Source organism: Diachasma alloeum, unplaced genomic scaffold, assembly GCF_001412515.2.
Source record: "Diachasma alloeum isolate Michigan unplaced genomic scaffold, Dall2.0 Dall_scaffold_00192, whole genome shotgun sequence".
In the NCBI taxonomy this organism is placed as follows: Eukaryota; Metazoa; Arthropoda; class Insecta; order Hymenoptera; family Braconidae; genus Diachasma; species Diachasma alloeum.
This window is the reverse complement of record NW_021680357.1, coordinates 1,951,008-1,974,976: the sequence shown is the minus strand read 5'-3', so window position 1 is coordinate 1,974,976 and position 23,969 is coordinate 1,951,008. Positions and strand designations below refer to the sequence as shown.

At 34.5% G+C, this 23,969-nt stretch overlaps 2 protein-coding genes across 2 annotated transcripts in view; one reads left to right on the top strand and one right to left on the bottom strand.

Annotated features, from left to right (window-relative positions):
• The window catches only part of LOC107048433 (neurobeachin), a 600,659-nt gene extending 585,474 nt beyond the window's left edge, over window positions 1-15,185 (bottom strand). The window contains exon 1 of the mRNA XM_015271593.1: window positions 14,857-15,185. Coding sequence (XP_015127079.1) covers window positions 14,857-15,015 — 159 coding nt within the window. The 5' untranslated portion in view covers window positions 15,016-15,185. The remainder of the gene's footprint in view (window positions 1-14,856) is intronic.
• A 2,661-nt stretch (window positions 15,186-17,846) lies between these two features.
• Window positions 17,847-23,774, top strand: LOC107048413 (septin-2). Its single transcript, XM_015271568.2, has 6 exons — window positions 17,847-17,877; window positions 18,172-18,289; window positions 19,427-19,763; window positions 20,381-20,492; window positions 21,237-21,731; window positions 23,025-23,774. The coding sequence occupies exons 1-6, from the start codon at window positions 17,848-17,850 to the stop codon at window positions 23,196-23,198; spliced, it is 1,266 nt and encodes a 421-aa protein (XP_015127054.1). The 5' UTR covers window position 17,847; the 3' UTR covers window positions 23,199-23,774.
• The last annotated feature ends 195 nt before the right edge of the window (window positions 23,775-23,969 follow it).

Below are 23,969 nucleotides of genomic sequence, written 5' to 3'. Positions count from 1 at the left end.
ACAAGTCTTTCTTGTGCCAAGAAAATCGTTTTTTGAAAATTATCAAAAAAGGATTTTTTTGTGCCAAACATGCAGAGAGTGCGCCGGGATGAAAAATTTTTGTCGGAAAAATAGATTTAGTAATTAAAAAAATATTGCATTCTCTGTACACGCAAAAAATGTCATTTCTAGCACTACTTCTTCGTTATTCGATACTCCCATACGTATTTTTCTCTCGAAAAATCTGTTTTATGCGAAACAAGGGATAGTAGTTTCTCGTTTCGACTGTCTAATATTCACAAACAAGAAATGAACCCTTAAATGAAACAATAATAATGATATGATAGCAATCTTGTAACTTAGGGACAAAATATTTGTTGATAAGTTTTCCTCTGTATGAGATATTTTCATCCTGAAAAGGCAGCGTCTGTTGTGAATTATCCGCCTCTTCAGCCAAATATTTCGTTGCTGTTGAAAGCAGAACAATTATTCATGTTTGAGACTTTCAAATTCGAGTCAAACAAATTCTTTTTTAGCAATTTTCCACTAGCAATTTTGTTAGTCCAAACAAGACTTGTTTGACAAAGTGTTTTTCTCTCCTAAATTGCTAAAGTAAAATCAAAACTTCCCCTTTTCGTGACTGAAATGGAGAAAAATACAATTCTGCAAAAATTAGCGATCTCATGGCCAATCTGGTGGTAATTCCATTCAAGAGAATAAGTATTATGAAATTTCAACTTTTACTGAATCTAGGTAATTACAGAACGAAATTAGATTTGAGGATTTTTTATTTGAAATCAACAAAAAAATGTGATACGAAGGAAAAAAATTTCCCTTTTGTGACGTTTTTTTCACAAAATGACTATAAAAATTATAAGATGTTGGTGAAGAGGTACAAAGAAAACGAATAAATTTTACCCTTTACTGATTGTTGCACCATTTTCTTTCCAAATCTTTCTTAATTTTCTTCTCAAATAATTGAATAAAGGAATAATTGAATTGGACTTTCAAACGTTCACTTATTTACGTGATGTGTTAATGGGATTTCCAAAACTTCAGTGGAAATGTCACTTCACAAAAAAAACTCCAGAGTTAGATACCAAAAATTCAGACCAAAATTTCGAACTGTGAATAACCAACAATTTCCCCCTGAAAACGCTGAAAAATCCCCCGAGTAGCGCAGAAAAAATCCGAACAACAACAGAAAAGAGAAACCCAAAAGAGGAATACACGAGAAAACAATAACCCAATGCTGAAAAAAAGAAAAATTCCATAAAAAAAGCTCTCAACAATGTAACGACATATAAACAAAGGCAAGCCCATGTACGCAGGGAAGACGATGCATATACCTGCACGCCTCTACACACATGTACATCAGATGCAGAGGGATAGGGGAATAGAGGTCCAACGGGATTCGCTAAAATCCCACTGGTAATCCCATTGCAAAAGCTAGGGCAAATGGCCGAGGATGGCAGCAAACGAAGGATAAAAATAAAAAAAGAGTATGAAAAAGGAGAATGAAAAAAAGAAATCACCGTCAGCCGCACACCACCAGACGAGTAGAATAAAATTCACGGAGGGAGAGAGAGAGAGAGAGAAGAAGGGGCCGAGAATGAAGAAAAAGAACAAAGAAAAGATAGAGAAAAAAAAATAAAAATAAATGAGTTAAAAGAGACGGTGGAAGTAAACGACCCGTTGTCTCGACGAGGGATTAAGGAAAGAACAAATTTACCCACCGGATTAGACAGCAGCCGAGCCCTATTGATGCACTCATGACACAGAGAGAAAAAAGTCTTCATTTTCAGGGATCAAATGATTAATCATGTAATGATGTTCAGTCATTAGGGACATGTCATTGATTTTCAGGAGTTTATCGCTACGCTGTTAAAAATTTCTGTCTGAGATTTCCGGTAGACTTCTCCGAAATTTTGTTCGAATTTAATTACCACTGAAATTTCGAGAAATTTTGTCACCGAAAATTCAGAATTCTTGTGGAAAAATCAAAGAGAACTGTAAATTTCAGTTCCATTTTTCCCGGAAAATGAATAGAAAACCAGAAAATTCAGGTAAATACATTTTTGAATTTTCAGGACAGTGACACTGAATGCGATTTAGAGGTGCGATTTTGAAAATTCAATATAATTTATCACTCAATATTCATATTATTCATATTATTCATAATATTCATATTATTCATATTATTCATATTATTAAAAATCAAAGAGAACTGTAAATTTCAGTTCCATTTTTCCCGGAAAATGAATAGAAAACCAGAAAATTCAGGTAAATACATGTTTGAATTTTCAGGACAGTGACACTGAATGCGATTTAGAGATGCGATTTTGAAAATTCAATATAATTTGTCACTCAATATTCATATTAGATTGGAAATTCAAATAAATTAAGGAATTGTCGACTTTATGCTGGTTATTCTGGAATTTTACTGAATTTTCAGTGAAACCTGAAATTTCATGATTATTGTCATGATTATTTCATGACTACTGAGATGAAACTTAGTAGCCAATTGTCCATGAAATGTGAATTAATTTTTTTTTTTTATTGGGAATTTATTTAATTCAAAGAAAAAATTTATTTGATTGAAAGAAAGAAATTTTCTTCATGAAAGAAAATTGTTTATTTGATATAAATAAGAATTTATTTGGATCAAATAAAGATTCATTAATAGTAAAAAAACATTTAACATAAACAAAACTTCGAATACAATTTTTTAATTAATTTGAAAAAACACTTTATTTAGTACCATTTGAATAAACTTTATTTGACTCAAATAAATCATTTTTATATGTTTAATTTGTACCGAAACTGTCAAATTCACCCTGAATTCCGTCAAAAATTATCCCAGTGATCGTGAACGATTGCTCAATATTGCGTATAATTTATCTGTAACGGAGAATTATTTTTTTCCGAACGTGAATTTAGGGAAAAATAGTTGCGAAATGTTAAGTTTTAAGTAGAATTCACGGGAATTCATGAGTTTTCAGTGGGAGTGAGATGGAAGTTTCACAACTTGATTAAATTTTCAGTGAAACATGAATAATCAGAAACAAAATGACATGAATTATCAATTTTTCCCTGAAGTTTCCTTATTTTTCTGAAGTTTCACACAATAATTGAACTAAAAAATCAAGTATTTTATTGATTTCCAGATCATTTCAACAGAAAATCAATGGCATATTTGATTTTTCAATGACAAGATTCCCTAAAATTTCAGTGGAACTTGAACACGATAAAAATTTCGAGAATTTGGCACGGAAAATTTAGACGAGAATTTTTAACAGTCCACCAGTGTGGAAAATTTGACTGCACAAGGGGACAATTTTTGAATCCATGTTACAATTTGTTCGGTGAAAAAACATTTGTTTTTTCACCGATCAAATCGTAAGATATCCGTCACAAAAAGGGATTTTTTCATTGAATTACATTTCACTCCTCGATTACCTTTCGTACATTAAAATTTGCCCCTATTTTCTAGGCAATTTTCATCCAACTTTTCTCTCCTTTTAGTTGGCTCTTGTGGTTGCCCTCAGCTGTCTTGACTTGAATAAACAAATAATCAAAAAAAAACTCTCTGCATTTTACCGTCGAATTCGTTCTGTTCGAATCCTCGACATTTGTTCGTTTTTTTTATAGCCGGACAAAAAGTGTTTTATGAGCGAGAGAATTTTTTTTGTTCAGTTCGAAGAAGCCCCCATTGTGCAATTCACCGGGGTTTTCAATGCAGAAACCACTTCGCGATGATAAATAATTTTTTTGTTCGGTTTCGGGTTATTGAGGAGAGCAATAACAATTTGTTGATGCACTGTATGAATAAAGCTATTATCAGTTTCCAGGGGCGAGAGGGTGAATGGGGTATTATATCGCTCAGTGATGTCACATCGTAACTCGACCAGTGCATCGTGCAAAGCAGAGTAAACTAATTACAAGCACTGAGGTGTGCCGCATGCAACGGGTATCAGTGTTTTCGTGTGTCGCCCATTTTCGAGAGTTTCGTATTCGCATTGTAGAATTGTGGCAGTCATCATTAACCGAGTTATTTTTTGTATTTATGCTGATGTATTCGGGTGATATGAATGTATCTGGGACATGGCATCATTTTTAATTGCGGTAATGAGGTCAAATGAATTCATCATGCGCGAAAATCAATATGTATTTTTTTCTTTTTTAATAGAGAATAATTTATTTACTTGAAAAATGTGAACCCAGGAGTTGGGATAGGCGATGTTGATCGATTAATCAACAACATCGATTTTTCATGCCCGAACATCGATGTTTTTCTGTCGATGATTTCAACGGTCGATTAATCTATTTTCGATTCTTTTTTCCATACCTCGAGGTTTCTGACTAAACTAACAAAATTTTGCCTTTTTTTGTTGAATAATAATGTTGAATGATAAGTGAACAAGTCCAGTCTTCTATTGTTTTTTAAAATTTTTGTTTTTTTAAATTTTTTTATTTGAATTTTTAACAATTATTCCAACTAACGTGCAACCATGGAAAATACTCGATATATTTTTTTCAATTAATCAAAAACCCTGTTTCGAGATTCTAAATTTAACTCTGCAGCAGTAATTATCATTGAAACGTCAGTTCCTCAGGTTTTTTCATTAAATTTATATTTTTCAATAAAAACGAGAAGGAAAAAAATTACTAAAAAAATTTTTTTTCCTGTGTAATGAAAAAAACATCGATTTTATAAATAATCTATGTTTTTGAAAACATCGCGCATCCCTATCCACGAGACAGATGATTGTTTAAATTGATTAATTCTTTAGCTTAAGGTAAATTCTCCAATCGAATTCTAATAGAACTCCAATAAAATTCTTATAGAATTCCAATAAAAATTCAATAGAATTTGAACTCACAAAGAGCGTTAAATTTTTCTATCAAGTTTTTTCATACGTGTAATATTGAAAAGAAATGATCTGAATTATTGGATAAACTGAGATGGTGAAATGGGAAAGTATAAAAATATGAAAAGCACGAAATCCAACGGAGATTCGTTACCTTTTTCCCCCCAAAATCAAATTCAATATCACTTTTCTTCAATTTCTTCCTAATACTATTCAATAATGTTGCCACAAATTCTGATTACCATATCTCCCTAATGCAAATACGATTTTTCCCTGAGAAAGTTTTAATTTTCCATGAAAATGAAATTACCCTCGCTTTAATTCCCTCTTTAAACCGCCCCACATTTTCCCAGAAACCGATGAAAAAAAAATAATTTTTCATCTAATAATGCAAAAGGAACCGATAAAACTCATCCCCAAGTTAATATTCTTTTTACGACTGCGCAGCAACGATTTTCTCGAAACTTGAGCGAGAGTCCGCAGACAATAGCGATTGGGAGAGGTATGCCGAGGTAGTCTGAGGCGTAAAATGAAACGATTCGGTTATACATGCAATATCGCTAACGGGCGAGAATATTCATCCCTCCACAATCCCTCACCCCTTCACCCTCAAAGCGTCAATCTCGAAATAATGCACAAGAGCGCAAGTGACTAAAACAACATTAACTCGAGAAACGAGAACGAGGGGGTTTTGTGTAACGCCCTGAATCACTCTACAAAAGCCAATGGTGTTCATTACGATTGCATAACCAGAGAGTGGACTGTGAAGGATGGATGGGAGGTACAATTGAATTATATGATAAGTCTTTGCGAGGAAATGAATAGGAGAGGAGGGTATTTATCTTGAGGGGTTAGCAACTCCCGAAATCGTCGTGTCATCTGTGTGGAAATCCAAGCTAGGATGCGCCCGGAACTCCACTCACGCACTCACTCAAATGTCTACAAGGGACCTATTCTCGAGTTATGCGGGAATACACATGCGAAAGCCGAGGTTTCACAGATCTCATGTGCGAACGTCGATTTTCGCAGGGGAGACCTGTGTTTCACATGAATATTTTTCGGCGATGAATATCAATATTCACACATAGTGATACCGTAAGAGCGCAAGAGAAACAAGACAAGAGACAGATTTATTTTCTCTTGGTGAGAAGCACGAGACAAGACGAGAGGGAAGCCCCCATCAAAAAATGTATTTTAAAAATATATAATATGGGCCCATTCCATATATTTTTCAAATTTATAAATAATATATAACAAAAATGTATAAAACATATATTTTATATATATTTTTTTATATAAATGAGGCCAATCTAAGATATTTTTTTATATATTTTTCAAAATATAAATTTTTGTCGTGCGGGAGTTCACCAGAGGCAAGAGAAAAAAAGAGATACGGAACAAGAGAAACATAATTAACCCTCCTGTAGTAGTATGTCTTCGCCGAACGTCGTTGGTCACGTGGCAAGCGCTGCGCCGTCCGTACATTCTCGACCGCAGCGTTGCCAGAGCCATACGACACTATAAACATATCACCGGCCAGCCACCCCCCACTCGGCACGCGCTGCTTGGGACTACCACGAGGGTCAGCAACACCGCTCGTCAAATTTCCACTACGACAGTGGTCGCACGGTGAGCGCTGCACTCATTCTCGCTAACCGCGCTCGACAAAAAAATTAATTGAGAAAAAAATTGTCAGTGCAGGGCAACCCTACCTTGTTTAATCTCATCAGGACATATCATTTGAGGAACTCGTAAATAGGGAGAGCGTAATTCATCACATTTCGAAAGATATGGCAAAAATAACAAAAATGGCGGCGTTCAGACCACAGTGCAACCACTGAAGAGTTAATAAATAAATTCCTCGAAAACTCTTAAGTCATCAATAATATAAGTCCATTTTCTTAAATAACACTTCATCTACCCCTGGATATTGCGAACAATTATGTATTCCGCGATTATAATATTCACATCAAATATTGAACATCATAAAGGTGTCAAAAAATCAAAAACATCTAAAATTCAATGAATGAATAATTCCGCTAATTTCCCTTCATTTTCGATCACTTAAAATCCTCCATCGATCATTAATTCCCCCCTTTCACTGCTAATCAATCATTTCACACGAGAGAAGAAAATATATCCATTCATTGATTCTGTGTCACTGACCCCTACCACCCCAAACCATCACCCCGGCTCCTACCAATGTCACCATTGATTCCCTCCACCCCCCCCCCCCCAAACCACCATTAAGGAGTCATGTAACGTCGAGTGACTTGCCAGACTGTCACTACACAAAAGGGTTGAAGTTTCACCCATGAAACAGCCCCACGGATTGATGTAACACGAAAGCCAATACACACTGCCTGAAGCGACTTTATGCACAAACCCAAAATCCCAATGGGAAATTCGTAGTCTCTGCAACTCCTGGGACGCCTCGAGACCCTATACCACGTACCATCTGGATTGCCAATATCACGGGGGGGTAAGTTTTCGTCTCTATTCGGGGCCCCGATGAATAGACAAATTATGCAAAACACGATTATTCGATAACGCCGGTTTGAATATCACCTGTCCGCTGCTGAATGTAGGTTATTGTACGTCAATTTTCAGATATTAAAGCTGTGCGCGCTTACACGGAGAGAAATTTTACACGCAAAAAAAAAATTATTTTTCATCAGTAGAAAAAGTACTTCTGGGGAAAAGGCACATTTTTGAACTTCCTCGAAGTTACAAAACAACTTGATGCAAGTACAGTAGATTCTCTATAATTCGACGGGTTCGGGACGTGTCCTTGGGTGATTTTCTTCTTCTTCTTCTGTTCGATGTGGTTATATCCTCTCACTCTAGAAGAGGCAAGCACCATTTCTCCTCCAAATAAGTATTAGTGGTGGTTATACCCAATAGAGGGCTGTACCAATTCATATCAGTTAATCTTGCTCCTTCTTCTTCAATTCAAAATAGACAACACAGATGATAAATAGGTAACAATTTTATGACACGACAAACATAATTTCTAATTTATAATTTGACATTATTATCAGTAAGAAACTTATCTATATAAAACATAGCCTTCTTATTATTGTTCAAAGAAACTATTTGTATATTATCCAGAATTCACATTCAACTTTAGTAATTCCTGAATTAATGTATTTCTATCTTTATGACAATCTGGACAATCCCAAATAATATGATCAATATCCTTCCATAGGTCACCACATTCACATGCTGAACTCATAATAATGTTTTTCCTAAATAAATGACTATTAAGTAGAGAGTGATTGCTTTTAATTCTATTCCACATACTAATCGTCCTTCTTGCTAATTTTATTCCAGAAAACCACTGTTTATTATAATGAAATTCTTTAACATTTTCAAATAGATAATTGCCTTATCTTCCGCCCTCGAACGCGCCCACAAAAATCTATTAGAATCAGAAATCATTTTCTCCCTATTGTCATGGATGAATTTTCGCCAAAAAACTTTGCCATTTTCATAAAGATCTTCGGGTGATTTCCTCCGAATCTCGGATAGGAGAGGTCCCCCCACTCTGTTCTATCGTTGAGCAGTGTGAGCGTGTAGGAATGGTCCGCTTAGTGGGGAGTTACGGTATAAAGATTGTAGAAGGGGAAAAACAACATAACCTATGACTATCAAATGAGAGTCGTCAAAAATAAAAATGTAATGATTATAACTGTATTTGAAAAATGACAGGTACATTAACCCTTGATGTTTATAATACTAATTGGTATTACAACAATTGAGTTGAATTATAACTTTGTCTAAACTTAAAAAATACTAGACACCGATGACTCATTGATCTAAATTTTTAAACAAATATTATGATGAATCGCATTTTCGTTGCATTTAAAGTTCATTACGGCAAGGAAATAACGAATTGTGGAACGTTCTTGGAGGGAGGGTAGGCTCGGAGGAGAAATTTTGCGGATTGGAGAGTCGTCGAATTAGAAAGAATCTACTGTATCATGCGTTAAGTACCTGTGTACTGATGAGAAGTATCTCAGTACTTGTCACAAGTATTTTGTTACTTGTCCCAAGTAAACCTGAAATTGACCGAACAATCTCGCGAAGAACAGCTCCGGGAATGAGTGAAGGAATTGAATTTATTGGTCGGTAAAATGTCCTGAATTTGTATTTAAATTTGTACTTCAACTATTCGACTCATACATTATTTCTATTATGGTGAGTAAAGGGATATTATCAATATCTCTGCGTCTTATCATGACAGATTATTCATGCTGGTGCTTATAGATAGTAGATATTATCATCACGAGTACTTTCGTATGAGTCACTTGTAAATTACACTCGACATACTTAAAAGAAACACGTATTGAGCCATTTTTTTCAAGTTTTTCGTGAAATATTTTTTCAGTTCAAGGGCATTCATTGTTCCATTGATTTACATAGAAGAGTATGAGGTATACTCTTATTATTTTTTAAGGATTTGACACCCATATGAACCCCATATAATCCCCACATGACACCCGTATGAACCCATATGAATATTAGAGAGATAGATAGACGAGAGCGGGGCAAAATTCAGTGCGGGTACACGGAAAAAAAAATACTAGAAAAATTACTATGGCAGCACCAGAAAATTGGATAAGAATTTTTCGCGGTAAATCCGAGAAAAATTGTTGTAGCGCGCAGCAAAATTTCTGGTGCTGGCACAATAATTTTTCCGGGTCCGTCCAAATGAACCCGTTTTACCGTACAAGCATAGTCATTTTTCTGGTATTTTTTTCTCCGCGCAAAATGAAATAGATGTGAATTTTTCCATTCACTACCTCATCGAACCTCTCCACGTTTTTCCTCATCCAAAAAACAATTAATAACATTTTCAACTCATTTCGTTTAGTGTTTATCAAACAGAATATATTACGAACACATTAATGTATGAATCAATTAACAAATGTAAACTATAAGGCTTTTGCACTAGCGCACATATAAATATCCGTGGAGTAGTTGTTTCTTATATTCTGGATAATAGTAAAACACATACTGGCGAGGTTTTTCGTGTAAAAAATACATGAAGGGGGCATACTCAGTGTCGAAAGAATGATCATCATCAGTGAATTTTCCTGATTTTTCTGAATTTTCACAGAATAATTCAACTAAAAAATAAAGTATTTTACTGATTTTCAGATCATTTCAACATGAAATAAATGGAATATTTAATTAGTCAATTACAAGAGTCCCTGGAATTTCAGTGGCAGTTAAACAAAATAAAAATTTCCGAAATTTGACAATCAAAATTCAGATGAAAATTTTTAACAGTGCACAACTTTCCCATAGAATATCCCCCAACACCATATCAAATCCGCGTTAAAAAAAGAGTGACAAAAAATAAGGGACACGAATCGAGGAGATTAAGGGCCTGAACGTGTCCGGAATGTTGAGAAAGTGAATTTTTTATCAGCGAATTCAACTTGCAAAATTAGGTATGGATACATGCGCCCCGACTCCACGGATTTTTTGCATTTTAGGTGAAAGGAATTCGGGGAACGCTTGTCAAAGAAATTCGAGGAAACATGTTCTTGTATCACCCACCTCCAGCATTCGTCTGGAAGGGGGTTAAACTGTGCGAAATACTGCAAAGAAATTCAGAGGGAAATTCTCATGCGAATTCTATCATCAGGTGGAATCCTATATCAGAAAGCTTCTACCTCAGAAGATATGAAGAATACAGTGGGGGTAATTTCCTTTTATGAGAAGTGAATGAAATACTTTGTGACGGTAATGCTTCTGGGGGAGAATGATTCAATGAAGACTGAAAGGAAAAGGTGCCAGTTAACGAAATTCTTTAAATAATAATTATTAATGGGTAATATAAATTATGTAAAAATATTGATGAGTTTCATAGCTCTTCTGTTTCTGAATGGAAGCATTGGAAAGAATAATTGTTAAAAAAAAATCCAATTGTAATTTAAAATATTCTTCTCACTACTGCTTCTCATTATCTTTTGTTGGAAAAATCTCTTCTGAAACCAATATTCAGGGAAAGGCAAAAATACTAACGTTGGGGCAATGTTGGCTGACAACTTTCAGACAATGTTTAATTCAATGAATCATTCTATTCAATTCAATAGCGAAACGGTTAAACGATTTAAGTCGATTGACTTAGTGCTTAGTTGAGTTTTCGAGGGATATCTCCAAATCTAAGGGAGATAAGGAAATGTTGGTAATGACCTTTTTTGTAGAGCGAATTAAGGGCTACAAAAAAGGTTGTGGCAAAAATTTTGGTAGCTATCTTAGATTTCGAGATATTCATTGAAAACTGGCCAATAGTCAAAATCTACGTAACCCATTGCTTCGCGTAAGTCTCGAATCGTCTCGGTGTGAGAGGAGTGGGGGTCCGTCCGAGTATTATTGCGTCATAAGAGAAGCACGCTGGCATACGCACACCACTACAAAACGGAGAAAGGTGGGGGACCGTGAGGGGAAACGAAGGGTTAAATCGATTTACCGCTTGGCTATAGAATTTAACATACATTGTTGTTAAAATTCCATTCGGAAGCTAATCGGAGATTTATTAGCAAAAAGACATTCAATATATTGTGAAGAGAGCAATTCACAGTAGAGCATTTCCACTTGTTTAATATTTGATTATTCATTAAAATTGTCCTAATACACTGGGAAAAAAATTCTCCATTGAATACTGCAGAATTCAACTGATTTTTCGATAACAAAATACATGAAAATTTCGTGGGAATGAGTGATTGTTGAAAATTTCAAACCTTTCTACTTGAAATTTCAGGAGTAATTTTCTATCACTGTAAAGTGATCCCATTCTGTTCTCGATCATCTCAATTGCACACTGATTTTTTTATATCTAAAAAAGATAGCGGAATTACTGTAAATGTTTTTTTACAAAAATATTTCCATCTCTGTTCACTCGATTCCATAAATGGAGAAAAAAATCACAAAAAATTCGTAGGTAAGCGCAGAGCCGAATTCTATTTCACGAATTCTTGCGTGAAATTCGCAAAAAAATGTGGCAAAAGATCAATTTTGCCTTCGGCAATGTAATTTTACTGAATTTACTTTGCACTTTTTGAGTGTTTTTTCCCCGTGAATCTTTGGAAAACTCATCTGCGAAAAAAATTGACCGAATTAACAAAATGCTTTTCCTCATTCGAATGACATTTACTGTGTTTTTTTTTCAATGAAATAAAATACTGCAGAGAGCAAAGTATCGGATAAACTTCAGAGCCGGAGAAGTGCAGACAAAAATCTGTCAACATGTGGTGAAATTGAAGCTCAAATAGAAATGTAAAATACGACTGACAGAATACAAAATAAAAGCATGAAAATTTATATTCACTACATGAGTTCGGCTCACGGGGAAATCACGATAGGAGCGTCGATGAAATTTTGCGTCGGGAAATATTGCTTTTGAAAAAAGGTCACGGAGGAGTGGAGAAAAGCTCCGGTAAATTAAATTTAACGCGTCCAGAGAGAAAAATGATGTGACAGACGCGTGCATTGTGGGGGTGGGGGTTCGCAAACGCTCGTGGAAAATAAATAAGTAGAAAAAGTGGAGGAAAAAACGCCGGGGGAGGAAATTAGTGCGTGGGTAAGGGTCACATGAGGTGGGGACATTAGGGGAAACAAAAAAAATGAGGGGAAAGAGCGCGTCATGAGGCGTGGTGGACGAGCAGGATCACTTGGGGGACCGAAGCCCTGTCAGACAATGACGGAGAGTCTTCAGCGGTACACATGAGACTCGTGTAATCGTTAACACTGCGCTACAAATATCCCAGCGGAGTCCATACTGTAATCCTCTGTTTACACTGAATACTTTGGAAAATTAATGAATATGAAATTTATGGCACACTTTTTGGAAATTTTCATGGTGTGACAGTTACACTGAGAGAAGAAATTATTTTTGACAAACAAGGAGAGTAATGTTCTGTAAAAATTACGGAACTGGCAATTCGCTCACCGATTTACGGAATCGACTCAGAAAATTTAAGTGACGGTATCGTAATTTTTCACAGGAGATTCAGCTAAAAATTACGGAACTGGCAATTCGCTCACCGATTTACGGAATCGACTCAAGAAATTTAAGTGACGGTATCGTAATTTTTCACAGGAGATTCAGATAAAAATTACGGAACGCTCTGGAAAAATGACAGTTCCGTGAAATTTCCTATAATCACATTTCGCTCCGGAATTGCGGAAAAGATACGTAATTTTTATTGAATATTTCTCCCTGTGAAGATGCTTTCCTTGATAGAAAAAAATATTCTATTGTCAATTTCTAGAATCGTGAAATCTCCTGGTAAATAATTTTGCGCTCATACTGAGAGAAAGAAGTCTTTCAACAGGATGAGATTCTCTTGTTCCGAGAAAATTTTTAAGTGTTAGCATAAGTCTTCCCATGAGTTTATATAGTTTGCGTTATATCTAGAATTTAATGGATTGTGAGAATTCACACTTTCCCGATATGATCACTCATCTCCAACTGAGGAATTCTTGTTTCGATTGCACGACGAACACTTTCATTATCAATTCAAGTGCAAAGAAAATTAGTCTCAAGTGTTGTGCTCTTTGCACGTTTTTATGTAATCAAAGTCTTGATCAAAAAAAATTCTAGATATAACGCAAACTACATGAATTTATGGGAAGGACATCATTTCTAGTCTTGAGAACACTAAAAAATTCTCTCGGGACAAGAGAATCTCATCCTGTTGGAAAACTTTTTTCTCTCAGTCCGAGAACGAAATTATTTACCAGGCGATTTCACCATTAAAAAAAATGATATTTAATATTTCCAATTTACCGGACAAATGTAACAACTTCGAAAGGACAATTCCGCATGCACTTACACTTTCCCTTCCCTCAAAAATTAACACATGGACAGGTCGATAATTATCAGGCAGCTCCGATATTTGTTTTGCACCGATAATACATTTTGTTTTGTAACTAACACATGTTTTTATCAAAAAAATACCTTCTTTGATAATTACAAAAAAAACAATTTTTTTGCCACAAGTAAGACTTGTTTGAGAACTCTGTCGTTTCCCTCTCAGTGAAGAACCTTTTTCACATATAAAATTACACAAGTAAAATCTTTCAACAAATTCCTACTAACCTCTTCCTCAAAATAATCGATGAATCCATTCCCCACGCGAAACTTCCCAAATCCCTCCGTTCCCCCCCGTTCCGAAACTCTAAAAAAACAACCCTTACATCCCTCGAACTTCACTGTTAGAAATTTTTTGAAATTTCATGGAAGATATTACAGTGAATCTCATGAGAGTGACATTGAATCGGATTTAGGGAAAATATGGTTATGAAATTTCAAATTTAAAGTAGAATTCACGGAAATTTATGAGTTTTCAGTGGGAGTGAGATGGAAATTACACAACTTGATTGAATTTTCAGTGGAACATGAATATTCCGAAACAAAATGACATAAATTTTCAATTTTTCCCTGAATTTTTCTAATTTTTCGGAATTTTCACAGAATAATTCAACTGAAAAATCAAGTATTTTATTGATTTCCAGATCAATTGATCAGAAAATCAGTGGAATATTAGATTTTTCAATGACAAGATTTCCAGAAATTTCAGCGGAACTTTAAGTGTTCCACCCGAAAGCCCTCCCCCTCAAAAATCCCCTCCCCGATGTCTATCGCGCCCAGCCCCAATATTTTCAAATTACCGGACAAATGTAACGACTCCGAAAGGCCAATTCCGCATGCAATTACACTCCCCCTTCCCTCAATAATTCACACATGGACAGATCGATAATTATCAGACTGCTCCGATGGTGTCATGCAGTCCACGTTTCCCGATTGGTCGCTCACGCGACTGAACTTCAAGTTTTGACAGTTCATCCTGACAGAAAGCCGCCAAGGACACACACGAGGAAGCCCTCGTCCCCAAAATATTCGCGAGAATAAAAATCTCTCGCCCCCAAGGAATTTTTTCGCCACTCTTCCGCAGCTCCAATTGAAAAATCAATTGTCGAAAAAACTCACCAGATGAAGAACGGTGTTGACTACCTCGCGATTAGACACCTGTCCAACCTCGATTAAGCCGATCAACACGGCAAATTTGAGGCTGTCGTTCATCGCCATCGCCACCACCTCCTCCGGTCTCTTTATGTCACTGAACGGTGGACTTTTAATGTCCGCCATTATCAAACACACTTTAATTCACGATTTGCGTATATCGACACTGTTTCTGGTTAAATAACAACAATTAAATACACCAATAGTTTAACATTTAACGCGTTAGTTTATCCGTCACATGATAATACAACACAAATCGATCTGCCATGTTAGAAAGTGGACACTGTTATGAGGGGTCTGACAGTATGACGGGTGGAAAAGTCCCTAGGTGGGTGGACTGCTCGCGAATGAGGCGGCCGCCGTTCGACGACTGGAGCGACAATGGCCCCCCGCGGACGCCGCATGCAACTTTTTACGCGTATTCGTGCCTTTTGGTTATCAAAATCGATAGAACTCCGTCATTCATTCGATTTTATGCGGGAAAATGTGTCTGTCAATTTTCTTGCGGAGAAAATTGTGGTGATGTGTTCTTGCGGAGAAAATTGTGGTGACGTGTTCTTGGTTTGGGTGAAGGGGAGGAAAATTCTCGTTGCTCGGTAACTTATCGAGGCTGGATAAATTCAATTTCGCGATTCTCGGGATATGTTCAGCAAAATTTATTGAACCTCACGGACGAAAAAATTTAATACAAAAACCTATCGAATTCGGTGGAAAATTCTATTGAATTTCTATTGAACTGTTCTATTAGTTTTTGGCCGATTCTATTAAAATGTTCAATGGAAAATATTCAGTAGAAAAAGTCAATAGAATTCAATTTTTCTATATAACGTATTCTATTGAGATATTTTCTATAGAATTTCCGCGGATCAAATTTTCTAAGTTTTTTCGTTTGATTTTCTTGGTGAGAAGAAAAGAAAAATAGAATGAAAAAAACTTAGAAACTTCGAGTCGAGCAAATTCTGTAGAAAATACATGAAAAAAATGAGTTATATAGAAAAATCGAATTTTGTTGACTTTTTCTATTGAATGTTTTCTATTGAATATGTCAATAGAATCAGTTAAAAACTAATAGAAAGTTTAATAGAAATTCAATAGAATTTTCTAACGAATTCGATAGGTTTTTCTATTAAATTTTTTCGTGCGTGCTAGCTCAGGAGCTAGGAAATTACGGTGGGTTTTCGACGTTTTATTATGAAATTTTGTAGTTGATTCACATGTTTTTTTGTGGAATTGATGAAACTATTAGGTTTTAATTTTGCTGTATAACTTATTGTTGAGTTTATATCATTTGGTTGAACTGCGCGGATGACAAAATTTAATATAAAAAGCTAGAGAATTCGGTAGAAAATCCTACGGGATTTCTACTGAACTTTCTATTAGTTTTCAGCCGATTCTATCTAAATGTTCAATAGAAATTCAATAGAATTTTCTCACTATTTAATTTAATAACATAAAACCAGTGGGAAATTGCTCTGGTACTGCATACAGTATAGTTATTTTTGCTAATAAATTGGCAATATGCTTCCGAATGGGTATTTTGCATATGATTTTGCTCTATTATGTATAATTAATTGTTTATTTCATTTCATAAAATTGAATGTTATCATCATCATTATTCTTATTATCTCTTCCTTCTATATAACCAATTGTCTTTTTTACGGTCCTATGGCTCCGTTAACTTTTCGATAAAATGTTAATAGAAAAACTTTATTTATACATACTCGAATGAATTTCAAACATCGCATTTGAAGAAACCAGCAGAAAGCTCACTGTCAAGGAAATTCATGAAAAATTAGAAATTTTTAACAATCATCATTAAAATCACATCAACCAATATAGCTATCGTAATCATCTTTTAACTTCGACTTAATCGCATTAAAACACATATTTTAAGCTATGATTGAATTCATTTGAAGCATGATATTCAAAGATATCCCCGGAATTCTGTTTTTCAAAAAATACAAAATTTTTGCAATTTTCAAATGAATCAAAATAACGATTATTGCTATCGCCTTCATCTTCGAACTCGGTCAAAAGGACATCCAAACAAATTTTTAAGCCATCATTTAATCAATTCAGAACATTTTTTTAGTTATCGTGAAAAAACAATTTTTGAAAAAATTAAAAAAAAAATTAAAGTTTATAAATGAATTAAATTTTGATCAATGGCGATCGATAGGGCTCAACAATACCTGCATATTTTAATAATAAAAAAATTCGTGAGTATACGCATGAAAAAATTCTATAGAAAACTGCGAATTCGCTAGAAAATTCTATTGGAATTCTATAGGAATTCTATGGAGTTTCTATAGGATTTCTATTGGAATTCAATTCAAAAATTCTATTTGTTGATTGCGCTGATTCTATCGGATAATCAATAAGAAAAAGTGAATATATTTCGAATTTCAGTTTGAATTTTTCTCTTAAATCTTTTTTCTTAGAATTATTGTGCACAAATTTTTCCATTTTTTTGCGCTGCATTTTGTTTTGTTTTGCATTACAGAATGCAAGAGGAAAACACTTGGAAAATTGATGCCCCAGCGTTCTCATAGAAAAAATCTGAAGAGAAAAATTTAAACAGAAATCTATTGTCTTTTTCTTATCGAATATCCGATAGAATCAGCGAAAAAAACAAACGGAATTTTTCAATAGAATTTCAATAGAAATCACCTAGAGACCCCATAGAATTCCTATAGAATTCCAATAGAATTTTCTAGTGAATTCACTGGGTTTTCTATTGAATTTTTTCATACGTGCAATATTGGCAATTTACTTATTCAAAATTCAAATTTAATTCAAATTATGATCATTCCCATGTCTGTAAACATCTGAATATTTCTGATACCGATCAGCAGATAACTCCGAAGTTTCTAGATCTTGGTCTACCCCGCTAGGGACCCTAGAGTATTTAAATCAAGCACTTGCACTCTTCCCTTCTCCTCCCATAGTTTATAAAACATGGCGGCGGTCGACGTTGAGCGTGCCAAAGTGAGTACAACAATGTTTACATTATCATCATAAACATCGCCAATTCAATAGAATTTTCGTGGCCAATTCGTTCCCCTGAGTTCCCCGATCGCCCGAAAAAAATTATCCGTCACATTTAATTGATCAATCACCGGGATTTTGCGTGGTTTTGTGGGGCGTTGGTTCGCATCCTGTCAGTACTACACCCGGTGTACCATTTACGGTGCTAAATACCGTTCAATTGCACTCGCGACACTCAACTGTCAATGACCCCACGACAATAGAATAAATTTAGAATTTATTTTTGGACTTTAGCTCGAGGCGAACATGAGAAATCTCAAGTTGGCTGGTCACGTTGGGTTTGACAGTCTTCCCGATCAGCTGGTGAATAAATCCGTGCAGAATGGATTTGTCTTCAATATTTTATGTATCGGTGAGTCATGACAGATTATGTTTCAGTGGAAAATGACCCAGCGTTTATGTTTCACTCGATACTCATTTTTTCTCTTCATGCATGGCTGTAATGCATCAGTGATTTAATTCAATTTTTAATCCTCTCTACAGTGTTAACAAAAAATATCAGATTTTTCCGAGAAATGACACTGAATTTAATTTAACGGAAGGAAGTCTATGAAATTTCAAGTTTCCCTGAAAATTCAAGGACATTTCTCTCTGATTTTTCCTCATTTCCATTAATTTTCATGGAACAATTCAATTGAAATTTACAATTTCCATGGATTTTTCCACGAAAATTATGAATTTTCAAAGCCAAAATTCCCTGAAATTTCAGTGAAACTGTCACTTATTTGATATTTTAAAGCTAAAATCCGAAAAATTCAGTTGAAATTTTTTAATACAGTACATTGATTCGAAAATATAACAACTCCTCACGGTTAATGGTTAATATTAGATTAAAATTAGATTAGAAGCAATTGATTATTTCTTTGACATACAAAAAACCCCTAAGGGAAAAGTAAAATATAATATAATTATTGTAAATGAATCTTGTGAATTATTTACATTATTATCATTTTGTCTTCGTTCAATTTTCCATCGTCGATTAGTCATCATTCCTTATTTAGTTCACGGATTTGTTTCGTTTAGTACTTCATTTGATTTCAATTTAATTATTTATTTATTATTATTATTATTATTTGTTTTTCAGTATATTATTTATACTTGTCGTTCACAATACGAATTGCGTTCATTTTTTGTTTTTTTTTCATCGAAAATGAAAAAAAAATAGAAATGACTCTATAGAGTCTTTGGATCCAGTGAAGAGAACGAATTTATTAACATGTTATAATCGTCTATTTGATCCATTAATTATTTGTTTTATATAATTGAAACATTTATATTGAACAGATGCATAAATCCAGGAATTTCCAACAGTAATATTGTTGAAATGGATAGAAAATTCAAAATAACGACTTCCATTCTATTCACATACGTCATTTCTCTGGGTACACCATCTGACATTAGTTAACTAAAAATGGAACATGAGCTAAACCCCGAATCTATAATCTGTGTAAATGTTTTTGTGTTTATTAATTTTTTTTTTGTGATAAAGGTGAAACTGGCCTGGGGAAATCGACACTCATGGACTCGTTGTTCAATACGAGTTTCGAGTCCAATCCGAGTCCCCACAATTTACCAACTGTCAAGCTGAAATCTCACACTTACGAACTGCAGGAGAGCAATGTGAGGCTGAAGCTGGCAATTGTTGATACTGTTGGGTATGGGGATCAGATTAATAAGGAGGACAGCTTCAAGTCGGTGGTGGATTACATAGATGCTCAGTTCGAGGCGTATCTGCAGGAGGAGCTGAAGATCAAGAGATCTCTGGGGACTTACCATGACACCAGAATTCACGTCTGCTTGTATTTTATTTGTCCTACTGGGCATGGGTAGGTTTTTTTAATTATTGTGAGGGTACAAACTTACTATTGTAGTGTAAATGGTGAAGAGGAGGATTCTAAAATTCTCTGAAGCTCGTACAGTAAAACAAAATTAGACTCTTTTCGGAGCTTATGGAATTCTCCACAAAAAAGTCTTCAGATTTCCTGTAAATCTACTAATTTCATAGAAATTGTCTGCATAATTTGAGAAGCAATTTAGAATAAATGTTTAATAAATTTACTTATTCAATATTTTAAAAACTAGTAGGTCTGCAGAATATCAGAAAGCCTTCTTCATATATTAGAATTTAAGCTACAAGAAAGCTCGATTTTTTATTCGATTTAAGATTTTTCTTGAATATTTGAATCCACCAGTTTTAGGAATATTTACTGAATAATCTCCGACTATATTAAAAAGTCAAATTTATATGCAGTTTATTTTGCGGAATATCTGTGGAATTAGGAGATTTAGACCGAAATTGGTTTTCGTTCACCAAATATGTGGTAATTTACTTTAGAATAGTTATTTCACTTCTGGAGCTCCTTTATTTCACTTCTTGACCACTGAATTCTCATTCCTGAAATTATGACATTTTCATTTAAAATTTGGGTCAACTTTTTTGCAGATTAAAGTCTATCGATCTCGTCTGCATGAAAAAAATCGACACCAAAGTCAACATTGTCCCGATTATTGCTAAAGCTGATACCATATCAAAGACAGAACTCCAGAAATTTAAGGTAAGAATTTAGGAAAACACTTCAAACTAATTTAAGATTTTTTTTCTGTTAAAAATACGATAGACTACGATTTCTTGAAGATTATAAAAATCATACTGTATTGATAAGAATACTTTTATTAATTTGAAAAATCTCATCTCCATTTCACGATTATTAAATTCTTCCAGAGTTCCATCATTTCAGAGCACCATAATTTTAATCATCTTATAATATGACAATGCAGATTATTTTCCGAACATCTCAGGAACATATCATTTTTTAATGTTTTTATTTATGATTCAAATAATTTATTTATCGATCGGAATCATTTTTGAGATGACAAATTAATTTTCGCAATGATAACAATGCTTTCAATCATCAATCAACCGATTAATTCGACTTGAATTATTATTAAACTCATTTTCCCGAGTGACATAATTTCAGAGTGCCATAATTTAAATGATGTAATAAAATAAAGCAAATTATTTCGTCAATATCTCAGCAATAAAACCTTCTTAAGTATTTTTTTTGTGTTTCAAATGGATTTTTTACTTGTTAAAATAATTTTCAGAATGATAAATCCATTTTTATCAATTAAAAACAATATCTTCCTCACTCAATTCTTTTTATCAATCAATTCCACTTGAATAATGATTAAACTCCGCTTCCAGAGCAAAATAATGTCAGAGCTCGAGAGCAGCGGAGTAAACTCAACTCTTCTTATCAGTCAATTCCACTCGAATAATTACTAAATTCTTCTTCCAGAGTAAAATAATGTCAGAGCTCCAGAACAATGGAGTCAACATTTACCAATTCCCCGTGGACGACGACAACGTAGTCGAGATAAATTCCACGATGAATGCTCACGTGCCATTTGCTGTGGTCGGTAGCACTGACTTTGTGCGCGTTGGGAACAAGATGATGCGCTCGCGTCAGTATCCATGGGGCACAGTTCAAGTGGAGAACGAGACCCACTGCGATTTCGTTAAATTACGGGAGATGCTGATCAGAACGAACATGGAGGACATGAGGGAGAAGACGCACTGTCGTCACTACGAGCTCTATCGTAAAAAGCGACTGGAGCAGATGGGATTCAGTGATGTGGACAGTGATAATAAGCCTGTCAGCTTTCAGCAGACTTGTGAGGCTAAGAGATCCACTCATTTGCAGGAATTACAGCAGAAGGAGGACGAAATGAGACAAATGTTTGTTGCTAGAGTCAAGGAGAAGGAGGCTGAATTGAAAGAAGCGGAAAAGGAGGTAAAAATCATGATAATTTTTTTTGTTATGATTCAAATCATTTTTCATCTGTCAGAACCATATTTTGGATGATTACTTTATTTTTGAAATGATAAAAAATCCTTTTTGCAATGAGAAAAATTAGAGTGCATGTTTAATCCAATAACAAATGTTAATTTTTCTCTGATAGAGAGTTCCACAGTAAATTGTGATACTAATATACAGCGAGTGTCAAATTAAATCATTAGTGGAATAGAGAAAAATCAGACTCATATATAAAATTTTTGCTAATTGTTCAGAGGATGAGTGAGTATAGGAGAAGCAGTGAGAAGACATTTTTGTGAAGAATTTTTTTCTGTACAAAAAAATAACTTCAGAACTTTTTCCCCTAAGTTCAATAATTATCGAGATAATTACTAATTTCGTATTTGACTCAATAAGTGTTATAAATTCACCACATTAATCAATTTTTCCAAGAAAATTGTAATATTAAGTCGTAAATAAGCCTCAACATGCTGACACAACTCGTCGCGTACTCCTTTGCTTTGGTATGCCCTTACCAAACGTTCCCTTACATTTCTGAAAAATTCAATGATTATACCACTATCTCTACAAAATTTTTCCAAACTCCCGATTTCCTTGATTTTAGAATTCACTATTTTAATAGTTTATATAAAAATACAAAAAGTATCATTAAGTATTACAATACTGAGCCAATATTTGTTTTGTGGTTTGAGGCAATAGTGTGATTAACTCCACTAAACTTCAATTGCGTGCTGATAAGTGCAAAGGATTTTATAGTGATCGAGTTTACAGAAAAATTGACGATAACCATCGCCTCTCCATACCATATCGTTTGTGTATATGGTAACAGAGCGATGATTCTAAAGTGCAATCATTAATAACCATGACCTTGTGATTGCCAATTTTTCAAGGGCTTTGGGCAAATTTAATTGTCATTTCAAGCTACTGCGAGGACCAAGCTGAACATTTTAATCGGCAAAAAATGCATGCAAATGTCAAAAACTCTCTTTTAAAAAAATGCAAAAGTGGAATGCATGAAGGAATTGTCTTTTGATGAATTCCTTCAGACCAACTCACTCCTGAGGCGTGTTCAATACATAATGTGAGCCATGTTGTAACAACAATGCAGATTACTTGGTCAATATTTTTTTATCGATCAGAATCACTTTTAAGATGATGAATCCTTTTCGATATGACGAAAATTTTCTTTTGCAATGAAAACAATAATTTAATGTATGTTTGTGATGTAATAATGGCAATAATCCACAAATATTCTTCTCTATTTTCCAGCTCCACAATAAATTCGATAAGCTCAAAAAAGACCATATGGAGGAGAAAAAGAAATTAGAAGAAAGTCGGAAGAAGTTGGAGGACGACATAGTTGAGTTCAATCGTCGAAAAACTCAGATTGCTCAGCAGTCTCAGCATCACATGTTAACTCTCGGCAAAAGCAAGAAGAAATAATTCTGAAGTCCAACTGAGATGAACAGAACGATTCCACACGTTCTTCCAACGATTCCGAACCGAAGTGGTGGACCGAAATGATTTTGCCTATTTAAACTGTAGCACAAATCGAAAAAGGTCTGAAAATTTCGATACGTTCTTCGGATTCGGAGGTATTTGGCGAAAAATTGTTGAGCAAAATCGATACATCTCGTCCCACCACTCAAATATGAATTTCTTTTCTATAATTTATGAATGACGACAAAATTCGTATTTTCTTTCTAGCATTTTTTATGGTCTCGTAATGTCGAAAGACCAGCGACGTCTGTCGCAGCATTTAATCAAGACATTTATCTTCACAAAACATTATGCATTATAATTTATGATCCAAGTCATCTTCAATGAGTTACACGTGCCATTAATCGGTATACAGTACTTTAATTTAGTGGTAAACACATCATGAACCAAATTAACATGCCTACATTAATCCACGAATGGATAATAATTAAGTTTATAAGTTTGTAAGTGCTCTCTTTACACCCACATCGAATTGTACGAAAATATTTAGGTAAAAATAAAGAGGTCTTTGATAAAACACTAACGATCCTTGGAATTAATCATTTCATTACCGACCGATTATCATAATTTTATCATCATTCATTTGCTAACTTTCATCGATTTTCTTTGAGTAACGTGGGAAAATGTCAAAAGACGATAAAGATTGATGTGGGATTTTTTTAGACGTGCTAGCACTTGTAGTTCATTAGAAAAATTATCAAATCATCTTGTTAT